Here is a 26,654-nt window from a genome sequence, read left to right on the forward strand (position 1 = left end):
GCATTTTAAGTATTATTTGAATATTTTAGCATTTTGAGTGTCGTCAAAGAAATTCCTCCTCGTTTAGAATCAAGTGTATTATTTCTCATCGGAAGGTTATTAAGTGGATTTAGGATTCAGGATGTAGGTTCAGGATTTAGCCCAAAACATACAAGATTAGTTTAGGTCTCAATGTGGAGCATTATCAAACAAATGGCCAGTAGTCCTCGACTTACGACCACAGGAGGACCCAAACGTTTTACGTCGCTCAACGAAACATTTAAAGGAGCATTGCCCTTCCTTGCCAAAAGTTGTTAAGTGAATCTTTGCAGATGTTAAATGAGTCACACCGTCGTGGAGCCAATCCAGCTCCCCCCTTGACTTCGCTGGTTGCAAAAGGGACACACACACCCAGCCCGGGACCGTCATAAATACAAGTCAGTGGCCAAGCATCTCAAGTTCAATGCTGCAACGGATGTTAAGTGTGAAAAGCCACCGTCGAGGTGAGTTGCCATGACGGGTCTGAATTTTGATCCCACGAGGCTGCAAACCGTCGTAAGCGTAACTTTTTTTCAGTGCGGTTGCAACTTTGAAATGGTCACTAAGTGAACTGTTGTAAGTTTGAGGACTATGGGTATTCCTCACGCGTGGGAAAAGGCCCTCTGGTTGCGAAGGCATCTTCAAAATCACCCAAAGATGATTGTTTTCTGGTGGAGGAAGACCTCTTTGCAATGGGGGGGGGGGGGGGACGGACGGACGGACGGACTCCACTGAGCAAGATTTGTTAACCCCCCCCCCACTCTTTTTTCCCCAGTTGTAATGCCCAGAATGTCCACTGGAGGGCAGAGTTGGATGGGATTGCAATTGGATGAGAAGGTATAGGCCACATTTGGGACCCAGAGGCTTAAGCTGGTTGTTAAGCGAGTCGCGTCTCCGATTACGACCATTTTTTGCCAGAGTGAACAAATCCCCAAATAATTCTCACGCAATTCCAGTTTCCTCCGTCAACTTTGTCCGAAGCTGGCTGGGAAGGGGGTCATGTAACACCCCCCCCCCCCAATACCACCACCGCTGTCAATTTAACACGCAGTCCTCGGCTTACGGCGGTTCACTCAGCCGCCGTTCAAAATGACGGCACACGAGGGTGGGCGGGGAAGCACCGGTTTTTCCCCGCACTTAATGACCATTCCAGCTGCTGAATCAATTAAATTATTAATGTATCTTAAGTAGAAAACTAGATAAGTGTTTTATTCCAAAAGCTTTTTATTAAAATAAATCCGATAAAAGGGAAAAAAATCCCATTTAAATTTTTTAAAAAAAATCCGATGTCAATTTTAAAAAATCCGGATGCTCAGCAATGGGATCGTCTTTACGATGGTCGCGAGGCCCCGTGGCCAGACGGTCGCAAAAGGAAATGGCGTGGCCCCAGCCCCATTCCAACCGTCGTAAATACGAGCCCCCCCGTTGCCGAGCGTCTGAATTTTGATAGGGATTTCAAAGTTCCCTGGGCTGCAGGAAACGGTCCCAAGTGTAAAAAAAAAAACCGGTTATAACTTTCAGTGCCCTTGTAAACTTCAAACGGTCGCAGAAGGAAACCGTTGTAAGTCGAGGATTCCCTATAAAAAATTGTAAAATGTTTGCAATAGCAAAAAGATTTGCGCCTTGAATTAACTCCCTGGCACAGTTTAAGGTGTCCATTTCAAAGTTTAACTCTCAAACACAGAGATACAGATGAGCAGGGCTGGAAGGGACCTTGGAGGTCATCTAGTCCAACCCACCGCCCAAGCAGGAGACCCTACTACATCATTTTTGACAGAGGGCAGTCCAGACGCTTATAGGAAACGAGACCTGTGTTCGACTCCAGCGTTTGTGTATTTCGAACCAACGACATACACAACCCACACAGAAATCGGAATAAGTAGGCTCGCGTAGTAATTCCTTAGCAGCCCGTTTCATAATGCAAAGTCTTGCAGAATGGCTGTAAACAGGTTCTCGCGATAGGTAAATCAGGAGGTTTGCAGAACAAAATCCATCTACCTTTCCAAAGAGGGTGGGTTTGATTTAAATCAAGGTTTGAATCACTAGTTTAAAAAAAACCGCTTCATTTAAATCAACTCAATTGAAATCATAAATGTTTAAAGAGCTACTGTCATCTGGACCGTAAAATTGTGTGAATGCATCATCATCCATGCAGGGCAGGTGTTAGCTCGGAAAGCTTAAACCCATTGGACGAGTTTAGCAAAAAATGTGAAATATTGCAGAATGTGTACAGCCTCCTGCTACATAACTAAGGCCCCATTTCATGCGGAATAAACTAAACGAGGAATGTATCTTCGGTGGAAAAATTTATCTTTATAGCTAAAAAGAGTTTTATTCCAAAAGCATTTCATTCAAATTAATTTGGTTAAGATAAAAAAAAAAAATCCGATTTAAATTTTCCATCTGCCAGCCTGTGTCGACTGGCGACTACCCGGAGGAGAGCCTTCTCTGTGGCTGCTCCGACCCTCTGGAACGAGCTCCCCGTGGAGATTCGAACCCTCACCACCCTCCAGGCCTTCCGCAAAGCCCTTAAAACCTGGCTGTTCCGACAGGCCTGGGGCTAAAGAGCTGTTGCCCCCGTTTCGAATGGTATGACTGTTGTGTGTTTTTAAATTATGTATTGTTATGTTTCGTCTTTTATTTTTTGTCTGTACCCCCCCTTCCCTGATTTGAATTGTGAGCCGCCCTGAGTCCCCTTCGGGGGAAAAGGGCGGCATATAAATATAATCAAATCAAATCAAATCAATCAAGTGGCCAAGGTTGAGAAACACTGTTTTAAGCGCTTCGAGCTGAGCCGACAACCAGTTGTGCAGCCGTCAGCGTGGCAAACTGCCCAGTGTTGACAGTAGGCACATCATACGACAGGATCGACCAATGTGGAGTGCGTAGAAACACACACCCTAAAATGCACAACCGAGCGGCAATTCGGTGTGGCAACTCCGTTTGGCTTGCGAGTTTTTAAAAAGAGCAGAGAACAGCTCGGACGAGGAGAGGGAGGGAATTGCAAATTCCAGAGTTTGGAGGAGGAGGTTAGGAAGGAAAAACCCCATTAATAAGATATATTTTATTTATTTATTATCAAAATTTATATGCCGCCCAATCCTGAAGGACTCCGGGCGGCTAAATTTAAAGGCTTTAAATGATTGTGATTGGTGACAGAAGCGTATATTAAGAGATTGAAGAATGGAAGGAAGGGAGGGAGGGAGGGAGGAAGAAAGGAAGGAGGAAGGGGAGGGAGAGAGGAAAGAAGGAAGAAAGGAAGAAGGAAGGGAGGGAGGAAGGAAGAAAGGAAGGAGGAAGGGAGGGAGGAAGGAAGGAGGAAGGGGAGGGAGAAAGGAAGGAGGAAGGGAAGGAGGGAGGAAGAAAGGAAGGAGGTAGGGGAGGGAGGAAGGAAGAAAGGAAGAAGGGAGGAAGGAGGGAGGGAGGAAGGAAGGAGGAGGAAGGAAGGAGGGAGGAAGGAAGAAAGGAAGGAGGAAGGGAGGGAGGAAGGAAGGAAGAAGGGAGGAAGGAGGGAGGGAGGGAGGAAGAAAGGAAGGAGGAAGGAAGAAAGGAAGGAGGAAGGGAGGGAGGAAGGAAGAAAGGAAGGAGGATGGGAGGGAGGGAGGAAGAATGGAAGGGAGGAAGGAAGGAATGAGAGAGGGAGGAAGGAAGGAACTTTAATATAAAGAGATGTGAAGAGCTAAAGAAGGGAAACATGAATCATCAAACAGGGAAGATGGGGAAACAGAAAAGGAATGTTACTACCACGTTTCAGAACATAGTAGTAATAGGAGGAGGGAAAGGGAAAATAGAACTAAGAGGGGAAATATAGCAATATATTAAGATATATGAAAGAGTAAAAAGAAGATTTAGAACTGAAGGGTGGTAGTAAAAAAATATGGGTAAGTAATATGAAACCATGAAAATGAGATGGAATAACTATGAGTAATACTAGTAGGTCTGTTTGTATTGAAATGTATGTTACTCGGGTATTAACCATTCTGTTATGGCCCACCAGTGGCCAGTGGAGCTGCCAGCAGATTCGGAGAGTGAGGAGGGTTGGGGAGGAAGATGGGCCAGTCCTGGAGTCTGGGGGAGGCTCTGAGGAGGGCTCTGTGTCGGAGGCAGAGAGGGGGCCAGGGCCGTCCGACAGTTATCAGCTGCCTTCAGAGTCAGACATCAGTGGGGCAGAAGAACAGCTGGAGCCTGTTCCCAGTGTGCGCATGCACAGAGTGGCCGGACGAAGGGAAGAGCTAAAGAACAGGGGTCGACTTGGGAGGAAGGCCTCAGGAGGACGGTGAATGGCCTCTCCCGGAGGGAATAAAAGAGGAGCGACCGGGGAGTGGAGTTTGCAGGAGACCTTCAGTTCGCTTCCTTGGTCCGTGACTCTCCGAGACTCGCCTGGATCACCAATAAATATAGGAGCTGCACCTTTACCATAAATAAGTATGTCATAACTTTATTCAATCCAAGACGTGACAATATATATATATATATATATCCAAAATACAACTGAACACAATCCCTTCGATACTGTACACCCCCATACCCAAGTATTTCAGTGCATTTTTTGTGATAAACCTTCATTTCGTTTGGATGAGAACGGACGGTTTTTCCCTAAAATGTCAGGGGGGAAAAAAGAAAGGAAATATTCCCAGTTTAGCGGATCGGGAAGTGTAAACAACGGGGGTTTGTGTTAATCCACCCAGCCCCCCCAAAAACCGGCCCACAGACGGACGGTTGTCGGTTTATTTATCCAGTATGCATGTTGAATGTGGGGAGGTGAAGGAAAAAATGACAAAAACTCACCCTTGGAATCAATCAATCCATCAGAATAGAGCTGGAAGGGGCCTTGGAGGTCTTCTAGTCCAGCCCTCTGCTCAAGCAGGAGATCCTAAACCACTTCAATCAATCGATCGATCAGAAGAGAGCTGGAAGGGACCTTGGAGGTCTTCTAGTCCAACCCTCTGCTCAAGCAGGAGACCATGGACCATTTCAATCAATCAATCAGAAGAGAGCTGGAAGGGACCTTGGAGGTCTTCTAGTTCAACCCTCTGCTCAAGCAGGAGACCTTGGACCATTCCAATCAATCAATCAATCAATCAATCAATCAATCAGAATAGAGATGGAAGGGACCTTGGAGGTCTTCTAGTCCAACCCCCTGCTCAGGCAGGACACAATAAAACCACGCAGGCCCCATTCCCAAGATTTGTGACCCACTACCAAGGCCAGCTCTACATCTACACAATTGGTCCCTTTTTCAAACAAACATGGCAGCTGAGTCGGAATGCATATTTTCAGTGGTTGTGTGATTATACAAAACCCCAATGCAGAGCTGTTGATCTAGACCAGGGGTCCCCAATTGCCCCCCCCCAACCAGGTAGTGGCCTACTTCCGGGCCGTGGGCCGTATAGAACTGGGCTGTTACTAGCGGCAAGCAACTCTACAGGCGCGTAACTTTACTTCCATGAATGGTGGGGGCCCGGGCCCGAAGGTCCATTTGTGCGAGCTGAAATGGACACACAAAACCATTTCCTCTCTGCCCCCCCCCCCCCCGCCCCGGGGCGGCCGGACCACCAAGCTAGAAAGTTTGGGGACCGCTGACCGAGAGAAATCAAACAAATCTTTCTCGGACCTCAAAATGTAGACGGGACAAGAGCAAAGAAGGGATGAGCCAAGAAACAGGGAAGGGGGTGGCCAGCTCGTGTTGTGCGCGCCATCCCCGCTCCAAGGGAACAGCAGAGAGAACATCTGAGGACAGAAATAATTTAAAAGTCTACCTAACCCCCCCAAAGTGGAAAAAAGTCTATTAACACCTGCAAAAAAAAAAATACTGAATTTGCTTATGTCTTCTGTGCTTTCAGCTAAAGCCAACGGTCTCCTTAGCAAGACTACAATTTGGTCGTGCTAACTTAGGTGAGTTTCTACTTATAGGTATATATTATTCTAGAACGGAGGTCCCCGACCTCCCACCCCAAACGAGGCGGAGCCCGTTGAAAACGGGGCCGTGGAAGCAGACAGGCGAGCGTGTGCGCGCGCAACGCCATTTGTGCGAGTGGCAGACGCGTGCGTGGCCGCCGGTCAAACAAAGGGAGCGCCGTGCCAACCTCACCGCCAGCCACCGGTTCGTAAAACCGTAAACGTCCGGAGACCGCAGCTCTAGAATGTTCAATTAACTGGCCAACTTCAGTTGTGTAGGACGTGTTCTCCTTCCAAGTCTCCCCCACTCCACCCCCCACCTGTGTGTCGGCAGTTGAGCTGTGGCCACCATGGCCATCCGTCCAGGAGGCTCCAGCACTGGCCACTCCGCTTACCCGTGCTTATGCCGAGGGGCGGCTAAGTCTCTACACAGGGTCCTTGGGAGGAGGAGTTGCTGTCGTTCCCGGATTCAAAATCGTTTCAACGCTGGCTGAAATTCCCTAGGGAGAAACCATGCACGCCAAATGTTTGCGTTTGACGAGTCCTCCCAAGTCAGCCTTGACCAGCGTGGCGGCTTCGTGAGCTGCCTGCCGCCGTCCCTCCTCCGGCCTCAAGCCGCCCTCCTCCGCTTCCTGGAAGAACATCTCGTATTTGTCCAAGTAAGGGGGCCGCTCCGGCAAGAGGTAGTAGTGAGTGGAGCTGACTTTTTTGCCGTTTTCGATGATGGGGAGAATGCAGGGCACCTTGTGCGCCGAGCCGTCGCTGTGCTGCCTCTGGAGAGCTTTGCTGCTGACGTACTTCGGGTCCGGGGCAAAACTCTGCGTCGGGGGCATGACCCCGTGGAGATACGCCGGCAACGTTTTGGGACTCGGCGTCCGAGAATGGCTCCAGGACAGAGGTTCCCGCGGAGGGACCTTGGGCGGCTTGTCCTCGTCGCTGTACGCGCCGGAGGTCACTTCGGCCGACCACCTCCGGTAATCAGGTTTGAGGGGCCGGGGGGGAAGAGGTACCCTGGGGGGAACCTCGGGTTTGTCGTCGTCGGAGCTGGGCGAGGAGGGACAGAGGTGGCTGGGGACCCTGACCGACCGTTTGTGGAAGGACCCCGCAGGGCCGGAATGAGAACGGCGCAGCCGGCGGTGAAGTTGTTGCGGCGGTGGAGGGGGTGGGCAGGTGTTCTCGGGACAGCTGGGCTGTTGCGGCTTCGCCTCTGCCGGAGCGTCGAAGTAGGCATAGTTAATCTGGCCGCAGCCCCTGAAACTTCGCCTCCCCTGAGCCGAGAGCTTAAAACTGGGACTCGCGCACTTCTCCAGCAAGAAGTCGGTATCCGAACTGGTCAGGAATTCCACTTCTCGGTCCACTTCGTCATGCAGGAAGTTCTCGGGGATGGGGAGAGGCGGCAGCGGGCGGGCGCTTCGCTCCAACGAAGAGAGGGGAAGGGAGAGGAGCGGGCCGCTCTTCCCCGGGATTTGAGAAGGCGTCTCGTCGGAGTTCCGGTTCATGGTCAGAGAAAGTCCACCGAAGCCGGAAACGAATCGGTCTTCTTCAGAGGCGGAAGGAGCAGGGGAGCGAAGGAGAGAAGGGCTGGCTCTCAAGAGGAAACTCGGTCCGCTGTCTGAATCGGGACAGGAGACCTGGCCTAGGAGGAAAGATATCTTGGGATAAATATTAAATAGGTAAAAATTCCCCTCGCACATCTGTGCTAGTCGTTCCCGATTCTAGCGGGCGGTGCTCACCTCCGTTTCAAAGCCGAAGAGCCAGCGCTGTCCGAAGACGCCTCCGTGGTCATGTGGCCGACATGACTCAACGCCGAAGGCGCACGGAACGTCGTTCCCTTCCCACCAAAATTGGTGGTCCCTATTTTTCTACTTGCATTTTTTAACGTGCTTTCGAACTACTCGGTTGGCAGAAGCTGGGCCAAGTCACGGGAGCTCACTCCGTTATGCGGCGTTGGGGATTCGAACCGCCAAACTGCCGGCCTTTTGGTTCGATAAGCTCAGCGTCTTAGCCACCGCGCCCGCACCTTTGGTGTAGAGTTCCCCAATATTTTGGGGTTTTGCAGACCAGGTAGTTAGGGAGGGGGGATGTTCCCCACAAATTGTGGGCTTGTGTCAAACCATCCCTCTCCCCTCTCCACCCCACAGGTCCGCGCAGCCAGAAATCTTGGGAGACCCCCTGTGCTAGAGGGCAAGCGAAGAACACAGTGGAGGCCCCCCCAAAAGCCTTCCGGTGGGATAAAGTAAGAAATGGGACCAATTTTCGGGGTACCTACCAACGGAGGTCAGAGGATTGGGTCCTGGGTTCAGGTTGCAAGCCATCGCCACCGAGTCCACGTGGAAGAAAGGGCTGGAGAGAAAGGGAGGGTGGGGAAAACACATCCGTAAACGAAACGGGGAAGCATGGAGGGCCTCGCACGACAGCGTGTCTAAGACCCCGCGCGCGCACACGCTGCGTCGTTCCGCACTCCCGCACTCACTTTGCAAGCTGCCTGTTGTGGCGACGGCAACAGGCCTCCAGGCTTCCATTACGGAGATAGCCAGGGTTCAAGGAGAGGTTGACCTCCTGGGCTGCAATGCCTGTAGTGGACATGGCCTGCGCCGGGCGAGGCTGTGCCCCGTCGTTGGACGTTCAGAAGGAGTCCATGGTCTTCAGCAGCCACCTTCGCACCCTGGGAAAGGAGGAAGAGGGGAGCGTGAGGATGACCCCCAGGGTCAAAGGAGAAGGGGCGATGGCTCCTATTTCCAGAGATCAGCTGCTTTGGAAGGAGCCAGGAACAGTGCAGAGGGGATTGGGGCTGGAAGGGACCTTGGAGGTCTTCTAGTCCAACCCCCTGCCCAAGCCAGAGACCTTAGACCATTTCAATCCATCAATCAATCGGAATAGAGCTGGAAGGGACCTCGGAGGTCTTCTAGTCCAGCCCCCTGCTCAAGCAGGAGACGCTGGATGCTGCAATGGTCAGAAGGGCTGTTGTAACTGCGAACGGACGCTAATATTTCAGACTTCTCCGTAAAGGACGTTCTGCTTTGCTAATACCAATAGTTTCCTTGGTGGAAGCCAAGAGAGCAACGCTTGGAAAAGAAGATGCAACAGGGGGGAAAGGAGACCACCCAGTGTTTCAATGGTATTCTTAGTAGAACGGCTGCGTTTCTCCCCATTTCAATCTTTCTTTTTCCTTTTTCCTTTTTCTTTCTTTCTTTTTCTCTCTATAATAATATCTAATTTCATTAGTATAATGACCGTAATTCTCATGTTTCGAGGTGTCTTTCTTTCCCTCTTTCCCTATCTTATTCCTTCCTTTCTTTCTTTTTTCCTTTCTTTTTTCTCTTCTCTTTCCTTCTTTCTTTCCTGTTCTTTCTGCCTTTACTTCTTTGTCTTTCTCTCTTTCTTTCCTTCTCTCCCCCTTTCCTTCTTTCCTTCCTTCTTTCTTTCTCTCTCCCTTCTCTTTCTCTCTCTTATTCCTTCTTCATTTCTTTCTCTTTCCTTCTCTCCTTTCTTTTGCTCTTATTCCTTTATTTATTTCTCTTTCCTTCTCTTATTCCTTCATTTCTTTCTCTTTCCTTCTCTCTCCTTTCCTTCTCTTTCTCTCTTATTCCTTCCTTCTTTCTTCCTTCTCTCCTTTCTTTCTCTCTCTTATTCCTTTATTTCTTTCTTTCCTTCTCTCTCTTTCCTTTTTTCTTTCTCTCTCTCTTATTCCTTCTTTCTCTCTTCCCTTCTCTCCCTCTTTCTCTTATTCCTTCTGTATTACTTTCTCTTTTCTTCTCTCTCTCTCTCATTTCTTCTTTCTTTCCCATTCTTTCCTTATTTCTTTATTTCTTTCCCTTCTCTCTCTCTTGCCTTCTCTCTTTCTTTCTCTTATTCCTTATTTCTTTCTCTTTCCTTCTCTCTCCTTCCCATCTCTTTCTCTCTTATTCCTTCTTTCTTTCTCTTTCCTTCTCTCCTTCTTTCTCTGTATTCCTTCTTTATTTATTTATTTCCTTCTCTCTCTCTTTCCTTTTTTCTTTCATTCTCTCTTATTCCTTCTTTATTACTTTCTCTTTCCTTCTCTCTCTTATTCCTTCTTTCTTCCCCATTCTTTCCTTATTTCTTTTTCTCTTTCCTTCTCTCTCTCCCTTTCCTATTCCTTCATTTTCTCTCTCTCTCTTTCCTTCTTCTTCTTTCCTTCTTTCTTTCTCTCTTCCTTCCCTTCCCTGCCTCTAAAAACAGGAGGCCCGCCGTGCCCCACCCCGTCTCCTCCCTCCCGGCCTCAGTTTCTCCGAAGGGAACCTAGATTCCCCTCCTGGCGTGTGGGAGAAAGCTGGGCCGGGAGAGGAAATGGGTTTGCAGGCTCCCTTCCTGCCCCTAATGACAACCTGGGAGGTGTGTTATTACTAGGGAGAGGAAGGCATGGCGTAATGAAGGGGCGGAGGACCATAATATCCTGCCCAGGGAGTGGATGGAGGCCCAGCTGAATCACTCAGCCCGGGGAGGACTGAAGGGGCACCTGGACCACCACCACCACCCCCCGAGCATCAATGGGCCCACTGGGGGGGCGGGGAGGGGGGGCAGCTCCCAGAAGGCAGGAGGAGAAGCCGTGGAGCGGAGCGAAACCAGGAGAGAGAGGCAAAGCTAGAACTCGAGGAGCAATTTCCTGGCAGGGAAGAAGAACCAGTGGAACGACTTGCCACTAGAAAGCTGCGGCTGCTCCCAACGCCGGAGGCTTTTGAAGAAGGGATCGGACAACCGTTTGTCTGGAAGGGTAATAGGGTGTCCCCGCTCGAGGCAGGGGGCTGGACTAGATGACCTCCGAGGTCCCTTCCAAGCCCCATCCCGATTGAAAAGGTCTGTGGTCTCCCGCTCGAGGCAAAGGGCTGGACTAGATGACCTCCAAGATCCCTTCCAAGCCCCATCCCGATTGAAAAGGTCTGTGGTCTCCCGCTCGAGGCAGGGGGTTGGACTAGATGACCTCCGAAGTCCCTTCCAGCTGCATTCTGATTGAAAAGGTGTAGGGTCTCCCGCTCGAGGCAAGGGGCTGGACTAGATGACCTCGGAGGTCCCTTCCAAGCCCCATCCTGATTGAAAAGGTCTGCGGTCTCCCGCTCGAGGCAGGGGGTTGGACTAGATGACCTCCGAAGTCCCTTCCAGCTGCATTCTGATTGAAAAGGTCTAGGGTCTCCCGCTCGAGGCAAGGGGCTGGACTAGATGACCTCGGAGGTCCCTTCCAAGCCCCATCCTGATTGAAAAGGTCTGCGGTCTCCCGCTCGAGGCAGGGGGCTGGACTAGAAGACTTCCGAGGTCCCTTCCAAGCCCCATCCTGATTGAAAAGGTCTGCGGTCTCCTGCTCGAGGCAAGGGGCTGGACTAGATGACCTCCGAGGTCCCTTCCAAGCTCTATCCTGATTGAAAAGGTCTAGGGTCTCCTGCTCGAGGCAGGGGGCTGGACTAGATGACCTCCGAGGTCCCTTCCAGCTGCATTCTGATTGAAAAGGTCTAGGGTTTCTTGCTTGGACAGGGGGCTGGACTAGATGACCTCCAAGGTCTCTTCCAAGCCTCATCCTGATTGAAAAGGTCTGCGGTCTCCCGCTCAAGGCAGGGGGCTGGACTAGATGACCTCCGAGGTCCCTTCCAAGCCTCATCCTGATTGAAAAGGTCTGCGGTCTGCTGCTCGAGGCAGGGGGTTGGACTAGATGACCTCCGAGGTCCCTTCCAAGTTCTATCTCCGACTGAGCAAATACTCCGCTGTCTTACTAAGCCCGCTTAAGGTCCCCGCGCCCTCCGAACGAGACCCCCGAAATTCCTTTCACCTCAACTTGCTGCTGGCACGCAACCACAACCACGAGTTGGCCGTTTTGTGTGTCCCCCCCAAACCCACCCACCCACCCCCCAAAACCCCGTTCTAATTTGCCAACCCATTTCTCTCCCCCACCCCACCCCACCCCTGGGCCGGTCCTACTACTACAAGCATCTGGTGTGGGGCAGGAGACAGAAGTCATGATGGTGACCCCCATCCAAGCCAGGATTCCCTCTGTGCCAAAGCCCCCCACCCCACCCTTTCCTCTGGGGTTATGCCAAGGACTCCGGAAACAACACCGAGGAGGGGTCTGCACAGATAGAGATAGAGGTGGGGGGGAGAGAGACACACAGTTTGGCTGTCCTTGCAAGCCAAAAAATAGGGGGGGAAAAGATTAAAAAAAAACACCCTTCTTCCTGCCTTTAGTAACCCAGTTTTCTGCCTACTCAGCCGCCAACTATCAGGAGTAAATCTCCAGAGGCAGGAAGGGCCACATCGCTTCCAAAGACAGTCACCCGCCCTGCCCCAGCTGCTCATCCCGGTTTAACAACTGCCTGACATCACTTCCTCCGCCTTGTAAAAAAAACGCCCGCCAGAGGAGGAGGAGGAGGAGGAGGGGAGGAGGAAGCAGGCACCCATCGGAAGCCACTCCCGAGTTAATACAGGTTTCCGCCACAGCCCGGAGGGGGGAAACTCAGCGCAAGCAAGAGGGCAAGGAGGGCAGCCAGCAGCACCCTTCCTCCCTACAACAACTTTAATGTAATAACTACTACTACTACTACTACTACTACTACTACTACTACTACTACTACTACTACTACTACTATTATTATCCTTCACCGTTTGGGGAGGCCAGGAAACCCGGGTTCGAATCCGCCGAGCCTTTTTCTGTTTACAAAGCCAGCAGTTTTATTATTTTTAATTTTCATGTTAAATCTTTTAATTTTCACCAGTCGCTGCCTTTTCGAACGGAGGTTTGCCCGAATTGTGCCAGCCGAGGCAGCTCTGGGCACTTGGGAAAGGGCAGGGCGGAGAAGGCACGGTTGGAGGGAGGATATGAGCCAGATGGGGTGGCCGGAAGGTCTGCAGGGCCTTCTTCCTCATGCTCCTTTCCTCTACCTCCCTCGAACGCTGATGTTGTTACGTAGTTGGGTCGCGAAACGTCCGCGAGGAAAGCACCAAGCTCAGAGAGCACCAAGGACCCCCCAGTCCTCCTCTTCCTCCTCCTTCTCTTCCCCCGCTTCCCCTCTGCCTCCTCCTCCTCTCCGCAAACCCCTCTCCCTTCTAACACTGACAGCATTACCTAGCTGGGTCGTGAGACGTCAGCAAGGAAACCACCCAGCTCAGAGAGCACCAAGGACCCCACAGTCCTCCTCTTCCTCCTTCTCCTCCTTTTCCTCTTCCCCACTTCCCCTCTGCCTCCTTCTCCTCCTCCTCCTCCTCTCCGCAAACCCCTCTCCCTTCTAACACTGACAGCGTTACCTAGCTGGGTCGTGAGACGTCAGCAAGAAAATCACCCAGCTCAGAGAGCACCAAGGACCCCACAGTCCTCCTCCTCCTCCTCCTCTTCTCCTTCACTTCCTCCTTCCTTTCCTTTCCTCCTCTTCCTCCCCTCCCTTCTAGCACTGGTTATGTTACCTAGCTGGGTCGCGAGACGTCTGCATGGAAACCACCAAGCTCAGAGAGCAGCAGAACTCCTTTTCCTCCTCCTTCTCCTCCTCTTCCCCAATTCCCCTCTGTCTCCTTCTCCTCCTCCTCCTCCTCCTTGCAAACCCCATTCCCTTCTAGCACTGAGGACGTTCCCTAGTTGGGTCGTGAGACGTCTGCAAGGAAACCCACCCAGCGCAGAGACCACCGAGCCCCCCCCCCCCCTCAAATTGAGACCCCTGGTAAAAACCAAACATTGACCCTTCGGCGTGATTTTTCATTTAAGAGCGATGGGAAAATCTCGCGCTGGGATGGATGCGAACGAAACACGGCTCGGCCCCAAATATTTAAATCCTTGTAGGCCATTTTCTGTAGAAAATCAGGCCGTCGTTTTTTTAAAAAATAACGTACAGTGCAACCCCAAGAGATAGTCCTCCACTTACAACGGTCCGGTTAGTGACCATTCAAAAGCTGCAACGGACCTGGGGGGGAAAAGGGGGAGACCTTTGACCGGGTTTCCCCCCCCCACGCTTACGACCGTCACATGATCGAAATTCAGACCCTTGGCCACCGACTCGTATTTACGACAGTGGTTGTGCCCCAAGGTCCTCCTGACCCACTATTGCGACCTTCTGACCAGCAAAGTCACAGGGGAAGCCGGGTTCACTTAACAACTGCATTCCTCTCTTAACAACCACAGCGATTCACTTAGCAGCAAAAGTCATTTTGGGCTCCGTTGCGGTTGTACATCCGAGGACCACATGCGGAAGCCATGTTATATTATACTATTTATTAAATAGGTAGGTAGGTAGGTAGGTAGGTAGGTAGGTAGGTAGGTAGGTAGGTAGGTAGGTAGGTAGGTAGGTAGATAGATAGATAGATAGATAGATAGATAGATAGATAGATAGATAGATAGATAGATAGATAGATAGATAGATAGATAGATAGATAGATAGATAGATGGGATATAGATAAAGATAGATATAGATATAGATATATAGATACTGTAAATGGATGGATGGATGGATAGATAGATACTAGATAGATAGATAGATAGATAGATAGATAGATAGATAGATAGATAGAGATAGATAGATAGATAGATAGATAGATAGATAGATAGATAGATAGATAGATAGATAGATAGATAGATATGGATGGATGGATGGATGGATGGATGGATGGATGGATGGATGGATGAAGATAGGTAGGTAGGTAGATAGACAGACAGACAGACAGATGATAGAGTAGATAGATAGATAGATAGATAGATAGATAGATAGATAGATAGATAGATAGATAGATAGAGATAGATAGATAGATAGATAGATAGATAGATAGATAGATAGATAGATAAGATAGATGGGATATAGATAAAGATAGATATAGATATATAGATACTGTAGATGGATGGATGGATGGATGGATGGATGGATGGATGGATGGATGGATATGATAGATGATAGATAGATAGATACTGTAGATGGATGGATGGATGAATGGATAGATAGATACTAGATGGATGGATGGATGGATGGATGGATGGATAGATAGATAGATAGATAGATAGATAGATAGATAGATAGATAGATAGATAGATAGATAGATAGATACTGTGGATGGATGGATGGATGGATGGATGGATGGATGGATGGATATGATAGATGATAGATAGATACTGTAGATGGATGAATGGATGGATGGATGGATGAATGGATACTAGATAGATAGATATAGATAGAGAGAGAGAGAGACAGACAGACAGACAGACACAGACAGACAGACAGATAGATACTGGTAGATATAGATAGATAGATAGAGAGAGAGAGAGAGAGAGAGAGAGAAAGAGAGATACTGACTTTTAATTTTATTTCATTTTTACAAATGAAGGCAGGGTTCATCCTCGTCTTCCCTCCATCTATTTTCCACACAACCACCCTGCGAGGTAGGCTTGACCGGAAGAACATCTGGCTCAAACATCTGGTTCTTCCCAACTCTCGTCTGATTCAAAAAAAAAAAAAAACTTTTGCGAAAGTTGCACAAAACGAAATACCTTTTTAGACTTTGTAAAAAATTCGCTCCGTTTTCATATCCGAGTTAAGAAACGCTTGGCCCATTCTGAATTGTAAAATGCTAAAAATATGTGGGGGTTTTGTGTGTGTGTGTGTGTGTGTGTTTTGTTTTCCGCCGTCCACGAGATCTAAAATTGTGGGTGAGTCAGAAGTGAGTCTTCCTTCGCACCCCCGTGTCCTTTCCAAAGTAAAAATACTGGAATTTCACAGCCGGATGAACAGACTATACAATCACAGGATGTGAGGAGTGAGTCATCAGGTGGTGTTTTTTCTTTTACGTGCTCAGCTGGGGTGAAGATAAAATTTGGTGAAGGGTCAGGGACTAATGGGGATCAGCAGAGAGCTGGCCAGGGGCCTTGGAGGTCTTCTAGTCCAGCCCTCTGCTCAAGCAGGAGACACTTCCATACAGAGTTGGAAGGGACCTTGGAGGTCTTCTAGTCCAACCCTCTGCTCAAGCAGGAGACCCTTGGCCATTTCAATCAATCCATCTGAATAGAGAAGGAAGGGACCTTGGAGGTCTTCTAGTCCAACCCTCTGCTCAAGCAGGAGGCCCTTCGCCATTTCAATCAATCAATGAGAATAGGGACCTTGGAGGTCTTCTAGTCCAGCCCCCTGCTCAAGCAGAAGGCCTTAGGCCATTTCAATCCATCTCAATAGAGATGGAAGGGACCTTGGAGGTCTTCTAGTCCAACCCTCTGCTCAAGCAGGAGACCCTTGGCCATTTCAATCCATCTGAATAGAGAAGGAAGAGATCTTGGAGGTCTTCTAGTCCAGCCCCCTGCTCAAGCAGAAAACCTTAGACCATTTCAATACATCAGGACAGAGCTGGAAGGGACCTTGGAGGTCTTCTAGTCCAACCCTTGCTCAAGCAGGAGACCCTTGGCCATTTCAATCCATCTCAATAGAGATGGAAGGGACCTTGGAGGTCTTCTAGTCCAACCCTCTGCTCAAGCAGGAGATCCAAGACCATTTCAATCAATCAATCCGAATAGCGCTGGAAGGGACCTTAGAGGGCTTCTAGTCCAACCCCTGATCAAGCGGGAGACCTTAAACCATTTCAATACATCCCGACAGAGCTGGAAGGGACCTTGGAGGTCTTCTAGTCCAACCCCCTGCTCAAGCAGGAGACCCCAGACCATTTCAATCAATCAATCAATCAATCAGAATAGAGCTGGAAGGGACCTTGGAGGTCTTCTAGTCCAGCCCCCTTTTCAAGCAGGAGCCCCTAGATCATTTCAATCAATCATAATAAAGCTGGAAGGGACCCTGGAGGTCTTCTAGTCCAACCCCCTGCTCAAACAGTTCAAACAATCTACTAAATCAGCAGAGGGATTGGACGAGAGAATCTCCAAGGTTCCCTTCCAGCTCTATTCTGATTGAAAGCCTCCTAGATACACAAGTATTAAGAGATCCATCTACGTTGCCCTACCTCCCGAGCCCACTGCTCCCTCAACGGATCCACCCCATCCTGACCTTGGGGAAAGGGGAATCTCCAAGAGAGGGAAACCGAGGCACAGGATGAGCGGTGTGTGTGTGTGGGGGGGGGGGAATAGCACACGATGGAGATATACAGAAAAAGTTTCACAATCACGGACAAACCCGTCCGTTTTTAGACTGAGCAATGGTTCTCAACATTGGCCCACTTTGGAGAACGGGACTTCAGCTCCCAGTCTTGTGCCCCCCCCCCCCCCAGTTGAGCTGGTAGTAGATTCGGACAGTGAGGAGGGTTGGGGAGGAAGATGGGCCAGTCCTGGAGTCTGGGGGAGGCTCTGAGGAGGAGGGCTCTGTGTCGGAGGCAGAGAGGGGGGCCAGGGCCGTCCGACAGTTATCAGCTGCCTTCGGAGTCGGACATCAGTGAGGCAGAAGAACAGCTGGAGCCTGTTCCCAGTGTGTGCATGCGCAGAGTTGCCGGACGAAGGGAAGAGCTAAAGAACAGGGGTGGACTTGGGAAGAAGGCCTCAGGAGGACGGTGAATGGCCCCTCCCAAGGGAAATAAAAGAGGAGCGACCGGGGAGTGGAGTTTGCAGGAGAGCGTTAGTTCGTTTAATTGGTTTGGAGACTCCTGGCCAAGTTTTGCAGATCTCGGCCTGGCAGCTCTCCAAGCCAGATGAGGTCTGTGACCGTAAATCCTCCCTGGAAAGGCTTTTCTGAATCGCAAATTAATAAAAGGGTTTTTTGTCGGGACCGGGAGTTGGCTTCCGGCTCTCGGGAAGCTTCAGGCAACAGCCGGAGTTCCCCAGGTGGCACCTGTGGGGCTTGGGGATTCTGGGAGGGGGAATCCCAGGGGTCTTAAACCTCCAAGGTGAGACGCGAATGGCACCTGGGGAAGACACGCCCATCAACCCTAGACCAGAGCAGCCAAGGGGAAGTTCCCCTGTCAAGTCCCTGGAAGTTTCCCGATGGAGGGAAAGCCAAGTTAGCCAGCGCAGGAGGTGCCTCTCTGAAGAGGAGGGGAAAAGGGACCAAGAAGGGATATTTGGAGGAAAAAGAACTGGGTATGAATTCAGGTACTGTCCCGCAGTTCTGACGGGACCCTTGAGGCTATCCAAACTCATTCTTCCATTCGCATCCCAGGCAGCTTTATAGGGCTGTTGCAAAGACTACAGGTTTTTCTCTCTCTCCTCTCTCTCTCTCCTTCTCTCCCTCTTTCTCCTCTCTTTCCCCTTCTCTCCTCTTTCTCCTCTCTCTCCTTCTCTCCCTTTCTCCTCTCTTTCTTCTCTCTCTCCTTTCTCCTTCTCTGCCTCTTCTCTCTCTTTCTTCTTCTCTCCTCTCTCTCTCTCTTTCACCTCTCTCTCTTTCTCTCCCTCTTTCTTCTTTCTTTCTCCTTCTCTCTCTCCTTTCTCCCACTCTCTCCTTCTCTCCCTCTTTCTCCTCTCTCCTCTTTCTCCTTCTCTCCCTCTTCTCTCTTCTCTCCCTCCTTCTCCTATCTTTCCCCTTCTCTCCTCTTTTTCCTCTCTCTCTTCTCTCCTTCTCTCCCTTTCTCCTCTTTCTTCTCTCTCCTTTCTCCTTCTCTGCCTCTTTTCTCCCTTTCTTCTTTCTTTCTCCTTCTCTCTCCTCTTTCCCCTTCTCTCTCTCCTTCTCTCCCTCTTTCTTCTTTCTTTCTCCTTCTCTCTCACCTCTTTCTCCCACTCTCTCCTTCTCTCCCCCTTTCTCCTCTCTCCTCTTTCTCCTTCTCTCCCTCTTCTCTCTTTCTTCTTCTCTCCCTCTTTCTCTTTCCCCTTCTCTCTCTCTCCTTCTCTCCCTGTTTCTTCTTTCTTTCTCCTTCTTTCTCTCTCCTTCTCTCCCTCTTTCTTTCTTTCTTTCTTTCTTTCTTTCTTTCTTCCTCCTTCTCTCTCTCCTCTTTCTCCTTCTCTCCCTCTTTCTCCTCTCTTTCTCCTCTCTCTCCATCAGGAGGGGATTGTGAGGTCCTTGGTAGTTTTCTTGCAGACATTTCATTACCTTAAATAGATAACTCCATCAGTTCTTCTCTTCCTCCTCCTTCCCTCTACAAAGCCCCCTCTCTAACAACACTGATGACGTTCCCTAGCTGGACCATGAGACGTCTGCAAGAAAAACCACTAAGCTCAGAGAGCACCAAGGATACCACCCCCCCCCCCAGTCCTCCTCCTCCTCCTCCTTCCTGCAAACCCTCCTCCCTTCTAGCACTGATGACGTTACCTAGTTGGGTCATGAAACGTCTGCAAGGAAAAACCATCGAGACGGCAGCAATTTCGACCCTGAGCAAACAAATATTCTTCCTTTGTCGGTGTGTTCACACACACCCACACACAGATATATTCCCTGGATCCGAATTCCCATGGCATCACCACTACCCAAGCGAAAAAATTCAACGCCTCCCGAGGATCTCTTGCACAAATGTTAACCGTTGCCTTGGCAGCCCCGAATTGGGAGGGATTCCTGGATATTTCTCTCCCCCCCCACACACCCCGCTTGCCTTGCCCGCTTCAGCTGCAGCAAAGACCGAACGCAAGCTTGCACAAATAACAACTTACACACACACATACACACAGAGCCTTTGCCAGAGACAGCGGCAATAGCTCTCCCCAAAGCTTTTCCTATCAAGGCTGCTGGGGAAAACCTGTCTTCATTCTTCTAACACACACACACACACACACATATATAGAGGGTCCTTTGGGGTAATTACATCCCCCCCCCCAAAAAAACGGCAAATGTCCATTTATGGATGATACAAAATTGTGGGTCATTGGCCATTTTTAATCTAATTGGAAGCATTTCAAAGAAACCCCTGCCTGTGGTTACCAAACCTGGCTTTGGAGGAAGCCAAGCACAGCAGATACGTTGTGAGTTAGGGGCTGATTGAGACAGAGCCGGAAGGGACCTTGGAGGTCTTCTAGTCCAGCCCCGTGCTCAAGCAGGAGACCCTAGACCATTTCTTTCTTTCTTTCTTTCTTTCTTTCTTTCTTTCTTTCTTTCTTTCTTTTTCTTTCTTTCTTTCTTTCTTTCTTTCTTTCTTTCTTTCTTTCTTTCTTCCTTCCTTCCTTCCTTCCTTCCTTCCATCCATCCATCCATCCATCCATCCATCCATCCATCCATCTATCTATCTATCTATCTATCTATCTATCATCTATCAGAATGGAGCTGGAAGGGACCTTGGAGGTCTTCTAGTCCAGCCCCCTGCTCAAGCAGGAGACCCTAGACCATTTCAATCAATCAATCAGAGTAGATCCGGAAGGGACCTTGGAGGTCTTCTAGTCCAACCCCCTGCTCAAGCAGGATATAGCAGTAGACTTATATACCGCTTCATAGGGCTTTCAGCCCTCTCTAAGCGGTTTACAGAGAGTCAGCATATTGCCCCCAACAATCTGGGTCCTCATTTTACCCACCTCGGAAGGATGGAAGGCTGAGTCAACCCTGAGCCGGTGAGATTTGAACCGCTGAACTGCTGATCTAGCAGTAGCCTGCAGTGCTGCATTTAACCACTGCGCCACCTCGGCTCTTTTCTTTTACGTGCTCAGCTGGGGTGAAGGAGACCCTAGACCATTTCAATCAATCAGAGTAGAGCCGGAAGGGACCTTGGAGGTCTTCTAGTCCAACCCCCTGCTCAAGCAGGAGACCCTAGCCTAGACCATTTCAATCAATCCATCAATCAGAATAGAGCTGGAAGGGACCTTGGAGGTCTTCTAGTCCAACCCTCTGCTCAAGCAGGAGACCCTATATCATTTCAATCAATCAGAACAGAGCTGGAAGGGGCCTTGGAGGTCTTCTAGTCCAGCCCCCTGCTTAAGCAGGAGACCCCAGACCATTTCAATCCATCAATCAGAACAGAGCTGGAAGGGACCTTGGAGGTCTTCTAATCCAACCCCCTGCTCAAGCAGGAGACCCCATTCCGTCTCTTCTTGAAAACCTCCAGTGATAGAGCTACCCACAACCTCTGGTGGCAAGCAGTTCCACAGGTTTAATTGCCAGGAAATGTCTCCTTAATTCCAAGCTTAATTCCTGGATGAATTTCTATCCATTGTTTCTCGTCTGGCCTTTTGGTGCTTTGGACAATAAATGGACTCTCCCACCCCCCCACTCTTCTTTGGGGGCAGCCCCTCAAATACTGGAATGCTGCCGTCATGTCCCCCCCCCGCCCCCAAAGTCCTTCTTTTCTCTAGATTGGCCAAAAAGCAAATCCTTCAACCGTTCTTCGTATGTTTTAGTCTCTACTCCTTCAATCATTCAAGCTGTTTTACAAAGCTTAGGAATTGAGAGCGGGGTTTTTTTTAAGTGTTTTTTTTATTTGACATTTTCCAAACATTAAAATCACTAATTTATTTATCGCTACCAGTATTCCCATACCCAATTTCTCCAAAATGTAGTAGGGTTTCCTGCTTGAGAGGGCTGGACTAGAGGACCTCCAAGGCCCCTTCCAACTATGTTACTCTGTTATCCTGTATGGAAGCGTCTCCTGCTTGAGAGGGGGCTGGACTAGAGGACCTCCAAGGCCCCTTCCATCTATGTTACTCTGTTATCCTGTATGGAAGGGTCTCCTGCTTGAGCAGGGGGCTGGACTATAGGACCTCCAAGCCCCTTCCAACTATGTTATCTTGTTATCTTGTATGGAAGGGTCTCCTGCTTGAGCAGGGGGCTGGACTAGAAGACCTCCAAGGCCCCTTCCAACTATGTTACTCTGTTATCCTGTATGGAAGGGTCTCCTGCTTGAGCAGGGGGCTGGACTAGAGGACCTCCAAGGCCCCTTCCAACTATGTTATCTTGTTATCCTGTATGGAAGGGTCTCCTGCTTGAGCAGGGGGCTGGACTAGAAGACCTCCAAGGCCCCTTCCAACTATGTTACTCTGTTATCCTGTATGGAAGGGTCTCCTGCTTGAGCAGGGGGCTGGACTAGAGGACCTCCAAGGCCCCTTCCATCTATGTTACTCTGTTATCCTGTATGGAAAGGTCTCCTGCTTGAGCAGGGGGCTGGACTAGAGGACCTCCAAGGCCCCTCCATTCTTTCTCCTCTTTAGTTGCACACCTGTGTCTTACCTTCCTGAAGGTATCCACTCACAAAAAGCACAAGGTAATTAAGATAATAATATCAACAAACCACAGTCGCCAGCAAGCTCAGATTTTAAACAGCTCAGCCACATCCTTTGTGTCAAGTGCCACGGAAGAGCCCGGAGGAGCTACACCAACACGCAACTCTGGAGGAAGGGACAGCCCTACTCACACCTTAACCACCAAACCCAGTTTGGAGAATGCTTGGTCTCACTCCTGGGCTGCACACAATCGCAACAGTCCGTTTAGTGGCCGTGCAAAGTTACGACGGCAACGGGGGGGAAAAAAAGTGATGGTTTTTCAGACTTACAACCATTTTTAGAACCCCGGCCGAGAACAACTTCCAGATGCTTGGCAAACGGCTCGTATTTATGACGGTCGCGAAAGGGTTTCGCGGGCTCCCCCTTTTGCCACCGTCCGACAGGCAGAGCCAAGAGGGGAGCCGCTTAACAACCGTGGGGCTCGCTTAACGACGGCGGGGAATCTCTTAGCAAGGGTGGCAAGGACAGCTCTTGAAAAACGAGCTGGGAGGGACCTTGGAGGTCCTCTAGACCAACCCCCAGACAAAACGGCGGTCTCCAATCTTTTCTTAACAAAGAACTCCCAGGATGGAGCATTCACAACCTCTGGTGGCAAGCTGCTCCACCGGCTAATTGATCTGGGATTGTAGAATAACAGAGTTCTGGAAGGGTCCTCGGGAGGTCATCTAGCCCAACCCCCTGCCCAAGTAGGAAACCTTAAGCGCTTTTCAGATTCCAATCTCTGGTTAAAAACCTCCAGGGATGGAGCGTTCACAACTGAAAACGTCCTACTTAAAAACCGCGGGAATTCCGGTGCCAATTGCCAAACCGGCAAGTGGCAAACTGCGGACCAGCTTTCGGCTGAGCCATTCCATGCCAACCCGTTCAGAGGACATCCCCCTCCTGCAACCACGACCGGCGGGCATTTCCCCCGAAGAGCAAATGGCATCCTTAAGGAACCAGCTTTGCAAAAGAAAAGTGTGAGGATTGGCAGAGGAGCAACAACGCAGGTGGGGGGCGGGGGCTTGGTTGCCCCCTTCGCCCGCCACTTCTAAGGACCATCTGCCCTAGACTGGCACTGCCCATAACCCTCCCCCCACCAGTGTGATCTAAGAAAGGGGGCACCGGGGGGGACGACGGGGGGAAGCAATGCCTCAAAGCAACGGACGGAAGTGTTTGTAACGGCTGCGGGCAAGAGGCTGGCACCAATGTTTCTAGCACACACACACACACACACACCAAGGCACACAAATGGCACAATGGGTTGTTGGCTCGGGAGATGCTTGGGGGGGGGGGCGTTGGGATAGTTGGTCCTTCAGCTCTTGCAGCGATCTCCCGAAAGGATAACGGAAGAGCTTGGAAGGGACCTCGGAGGTCTTCTAGTCCAGCCCCCTGCTCAAGCAGGAGACCGTAGACCGTTTCAATGAATCAATCAATCAGAATAGAGCAGAAAGGGGCCTTGGAGGTCTTCTAGTCCAACCCCCTGCTTAAGCAGGAGACCCAGGACCATTTCAATCCATCAATCAATCAGAACAGAGCTGGAAGGGACCTTGGAGGTCTTCTAGTCCAACCCCCTGCTCAAGCAGGAGACCCAGGACCATTTCAATCCATCAATCAATCAGAACAGAGCTGGAAGGGACTTTGGAGGTCTTCTAGTCCAACCCCGTTCAAGCAGGAGACCCAGGACCATTTCAATCCATCAATCAATCAGAACAGAGCTGGAAGGGACCTTGGAGGTCTTCTAGTCCAACCCCCTGCTCAAGCAGGAGACCCAGGACCATTTCAATCCATCAATCAATCAGAATAGAGCAGGAAGGGGCCTTGGAGGTCTTCTAGTCCAACCCCCTGCTCAAGCAGGAGACCCAGGACCATTTCAATCCATCAATCAATCAGAATAGAGCTGGAAGGGACCTTGAAGGTCTTCTAGTCCAACCCCCTGTTCAAGCAGGAGACCCAGGACCATTTCAATCCATCAATCAATCAGAACAGAGCTGGAAGGGACCTCGGAGGTCTTCTAGTCCAACCCCCTGCTCAAGCAGGAGACCCAGGACCATTTCAATCCATCAATCAATCAGAACAGAGCTGGAAGGGACCTCGGAGGTCTTCTAGTCCAACCCCCTGCTCAAGCAGGAGACCCAGGACCATTTCAATCCATCAATCAATCAGAACAGAGCTGGAAGGGACCTCGGAGGTCTTCTAGTCCAACCCCCTGCTCAAGCAGGAGACCCTAGGCCATTCCAGACAGTCTCTTCTTGAAAACCTCCAGTGATGGAGCTACCCACAACTTCTGGTGGCAAGCAGTTCCACCGGTTTTATTGTCAGGAAATGTCTCCTTAATTCCAGCTTGCTTCCCTCCTGGAATGAGTTCCCATCCATTGTTGTTGTTGCTGCTTCTCCTCCTCCTCAGGTGCTTCGGGCCGACAGGTGAAGCCCAGGTGAAGTCTCCAAAGGGGGGGGGAGAGCTCAGTTAAAAGTTCTAAGGGGCTCCCCATAAAGAAGAGACTTAGATCTGCAAACTGAGCCCCCACCCACCCCAGCTTTGGAGACCAGGGGAGAAAGCAGCAATGGGGAGGGGGGAAGGAGGGGGGGGTCGCCTCCCTGTGGCAGTGGGAGGGGCACCAAGGACCCCATAGTTTTCCTCCTCTACCTCCTCTTCTCTTTCACTTCCTCCTTCCTTCCCTTCCCTCCTCCTCCTCCTCCTCCTCCTCTCTGCAAACCCATCTCCCTTCTGGGTGATGAAACATCTGCAAGAACCCCCCCCCCCCATCTCAGAGAGCACCAAGGACCCCATAATCCTCATCTTCCTTGCAAAGCGCCACTCCCGCCTAGCACTGATGCCGGTCCCTAGTTGGGCCGTGAGACGTCTGAAGGAAACCCCCCCAAGCTCAGAGGGCACCAGAGACCCCCACAGTCCTCCTCTTTTCCTCCTCTTCCCCCCTTCCCCTCTTCCTCCTCTCCGCAAAACCCCACTCCTCTCTAGCACTGATGAAGCTCCCTAGTTGGGCCGTGAGACGTCTGAAGGAAAGCCCCCCAAGCTCAGAGGGCACCAGAGACCCCCACAGTCCTCCTCTTTTCCTCCTCTTCCCCCTTTCCCCTCTTCCTCCTCTCCGCAAAACCCCACTCCTCTCTAGCACTGATGAAGCTCCCTAGTTGGGTCGTGAGACGCCTGCAAGGAAGCCACGCAGCTCAGAGACAACCGAAGCCCCCTCAAATTGAGACCAGGGTCATCCTGGCAGTGGGAGGGGAGGGGGAAAGAGGAGAGGACCCCTCCCGTGTCCAGACCAGGTTGGAAGGGGGGAGGGGGGAGAGAGAGGCGGCTGAAGAGCTGCATGAGCTCACCTTCCTGCCCCCGGGCGGTCTCCTAGCAACCGGGCTCGCCCTACCTGTGCGGCAGGTGCACCGCCGTCGCCTCCCCGCCGCGCTCGCAGGGCGATGACTAAGGTTTGATTCACCACCCGCAGCCCTGGTGGATCGCGGAGCAAAATGGGGGGGGGGGGAGTCGCGCAGGAAGAAGGGCTGGGAAGAAGAGCCCCCCCTCCCCCCCCGCTGCAGGGGATCGTAGGAGGGGAGGGGGCTTCCACTTAAGCCCCCCCCCCCAGCCCCAATTCTCCCCGGGCATCCGGAGCTTCCCCTCCCTCCCTGGAGATGGGCTGGGTAGCCCTCGACTCCCTCTCCCCCAAGCGCCTTTCTATCCCCCCCCCCGCACCCGCTCCTCCGCCCGCCGCTTCCCCTTGACTCACCTAGAGGGCGCCCGCGAGCTCCGCTTGCAAAGAGCCCGGTTCACACTCTCCGGCGACGGCAGCGGCGTCACTCTGAGCCCCAACCAGGGCGAGAGGGAGCTTTTATAGAGGAGGGCGGAGCCGCCCCCTTCTCGCCCCGCCCCCTTCCGCCCCCTGGCAGGCCCCGCCCCTTTAAAGCGGCGACGCCGCGCCTCGATGCCGGTGGTTGGGGGGGAAAGGGGGGGCGACCGGAATGTTCGGTTGCTGAGCGAGGCGCTTTGGGAAGGGAAGCTTCGCCGCACGTTTTTTACGACCTCCTTTGCCCTGCAAAAAATGTCTGTGGTTGAGCGAGAAGCGAGCTTATTTATTTATTTTATTTTATTTATTTATTTTATTTATTTATTTATTTATTTATTTTATTTATTATTTTATATTTTATTTTATTTATTATTTTATTTTATTTTATTTATTATTTCATTTATTTCATTTATTTCATTTATTTCATTTTTTATTTTTTTATTTTTTATTTTTTATTTTTTTATTTTTTATTTATTTCATTTATTTCATTTATTTCATTTTTTATTTTTTTATTTTTTATTTATTTCATTTATTTCATTTATTTCATTTTTTATTTTTTTATTTTTTATTTTTTTATATATTTTAATTTTTTTTATTTTTTATTTTTTTATTTATTTTAGTTATTTTAGTTATTTTAGTTATTATTTTAGTTATTTTAGTTATTATTTTAGTTATTTTATTTATTTTACTTATTATTTTAGTTATTATTTTAGTTATTTTATTTCCTTTTTTATTTTTTAATTTTTATTTATTTTATCTGTTATTTTTAGCTTTTTAATTTTTTAATTTTTTATTTATTAGTTATTTTATTTTTATATTTTATTTATTTTATTTTTATTGAGTATTTTATTTATTTATTTATTTTATTTACTTATTAGTTATTTTTATTTTATTTTTATTTTATTTATTATTTTTATTTTATTTTTATTTTATTTATT

At 49.8% G+C, this 26,654-nt stretch overlaps 1 protein-coding gene across 2 annotated transcripts; it reads right to left on the bottom strand.

Moving 5' to 3' along the window:
- Positions 1 to 4,440: 4,440 nt before the first annotated feature.
- On the bottom strand, positions 4,441 to 25,733 carry LOC148042198 (ERBB receptor feedback inhibitor 1-like). Of its 2 annotated transcripts, XR_015695261.1 has the most exons (5): positions 25,660 to 25,733; positions 8,390 to 8,581; positions 8,186 to 8,259; positions 5,134 to 7,552; positions 4,441 to 4,939 (listed from the first exon to the last, which is right to left on the bottom strand). XR_015695261.1 is itself a non-coding variant. In XM_087703196.1 (4 exons), the coding sequence occupies exons 2-4, from the start codon at positions 8,500 to 8,502 to the stop codon at positions 6,417 to 6,419; spliced, it is 1,323 nt and encodes a 440-aa protein (XP_087559322.1). In that variant the 5' UTR covers positions 8,503 to 8,581; positions 25,660 to 25,733; the 3' UTR covers positions 4,441 to 6,416. The 2 variants fall into 2 exon arrangements, 1 of the variants encoding a protein (XP_087559322.1); XM_087703196.1 differs by having other exon boundaries at positions 4,441 to 7,552.
- Between the last annotated feature and the right edge of the window lie 921 nt (positions 25,734 to 26,654).

The sequence above is a fragment of the Thamnophis sirtalis genome, unplaced genomic scaffold, assembly GCF_051295495.1.
Source record: "Thamnophis sirtalis isolate CommonGarterSnake01/CBP01778 unplaced genomic scaffold, rThaSir2_p1.2 scaffold_74, whole genome shotgun sequence".
NCBI lineage: Eukaryota > Metazoa > Chordata > Lepidosauria > Squamata > Natricidae > Thamnophis > Thamnophis sirtalis.

What these genes read in the sequence shown, in the direction of transcription:
- LOC148042198 (XM_087703196.1), bottom strand. Translation starts at nt 8,502, where the DNA reads ATGTCCACTACAGGCATTGCAGCCCAGGAGGTCAACCTCTCCTTGAAC. An exon ending in CACAACAGGCAGCTTGCAAA is followed by an intron (nt 8,260 to 8,389) that starts GTGAGTGCGGGA and finishes CTTTCTCTCCAG; the next exon opens with CCCTTTCTTCCACGTGGACT. An exon ending in CAATCCTCTGACCTCCGTTG is followed by an intron (nt 7,553 to 8,185) that starts GTAGGTACCCCG and finishes CTTTCCTCCTAG; the next exon opens with GCCAGGTCTCCTGTCCCGAT.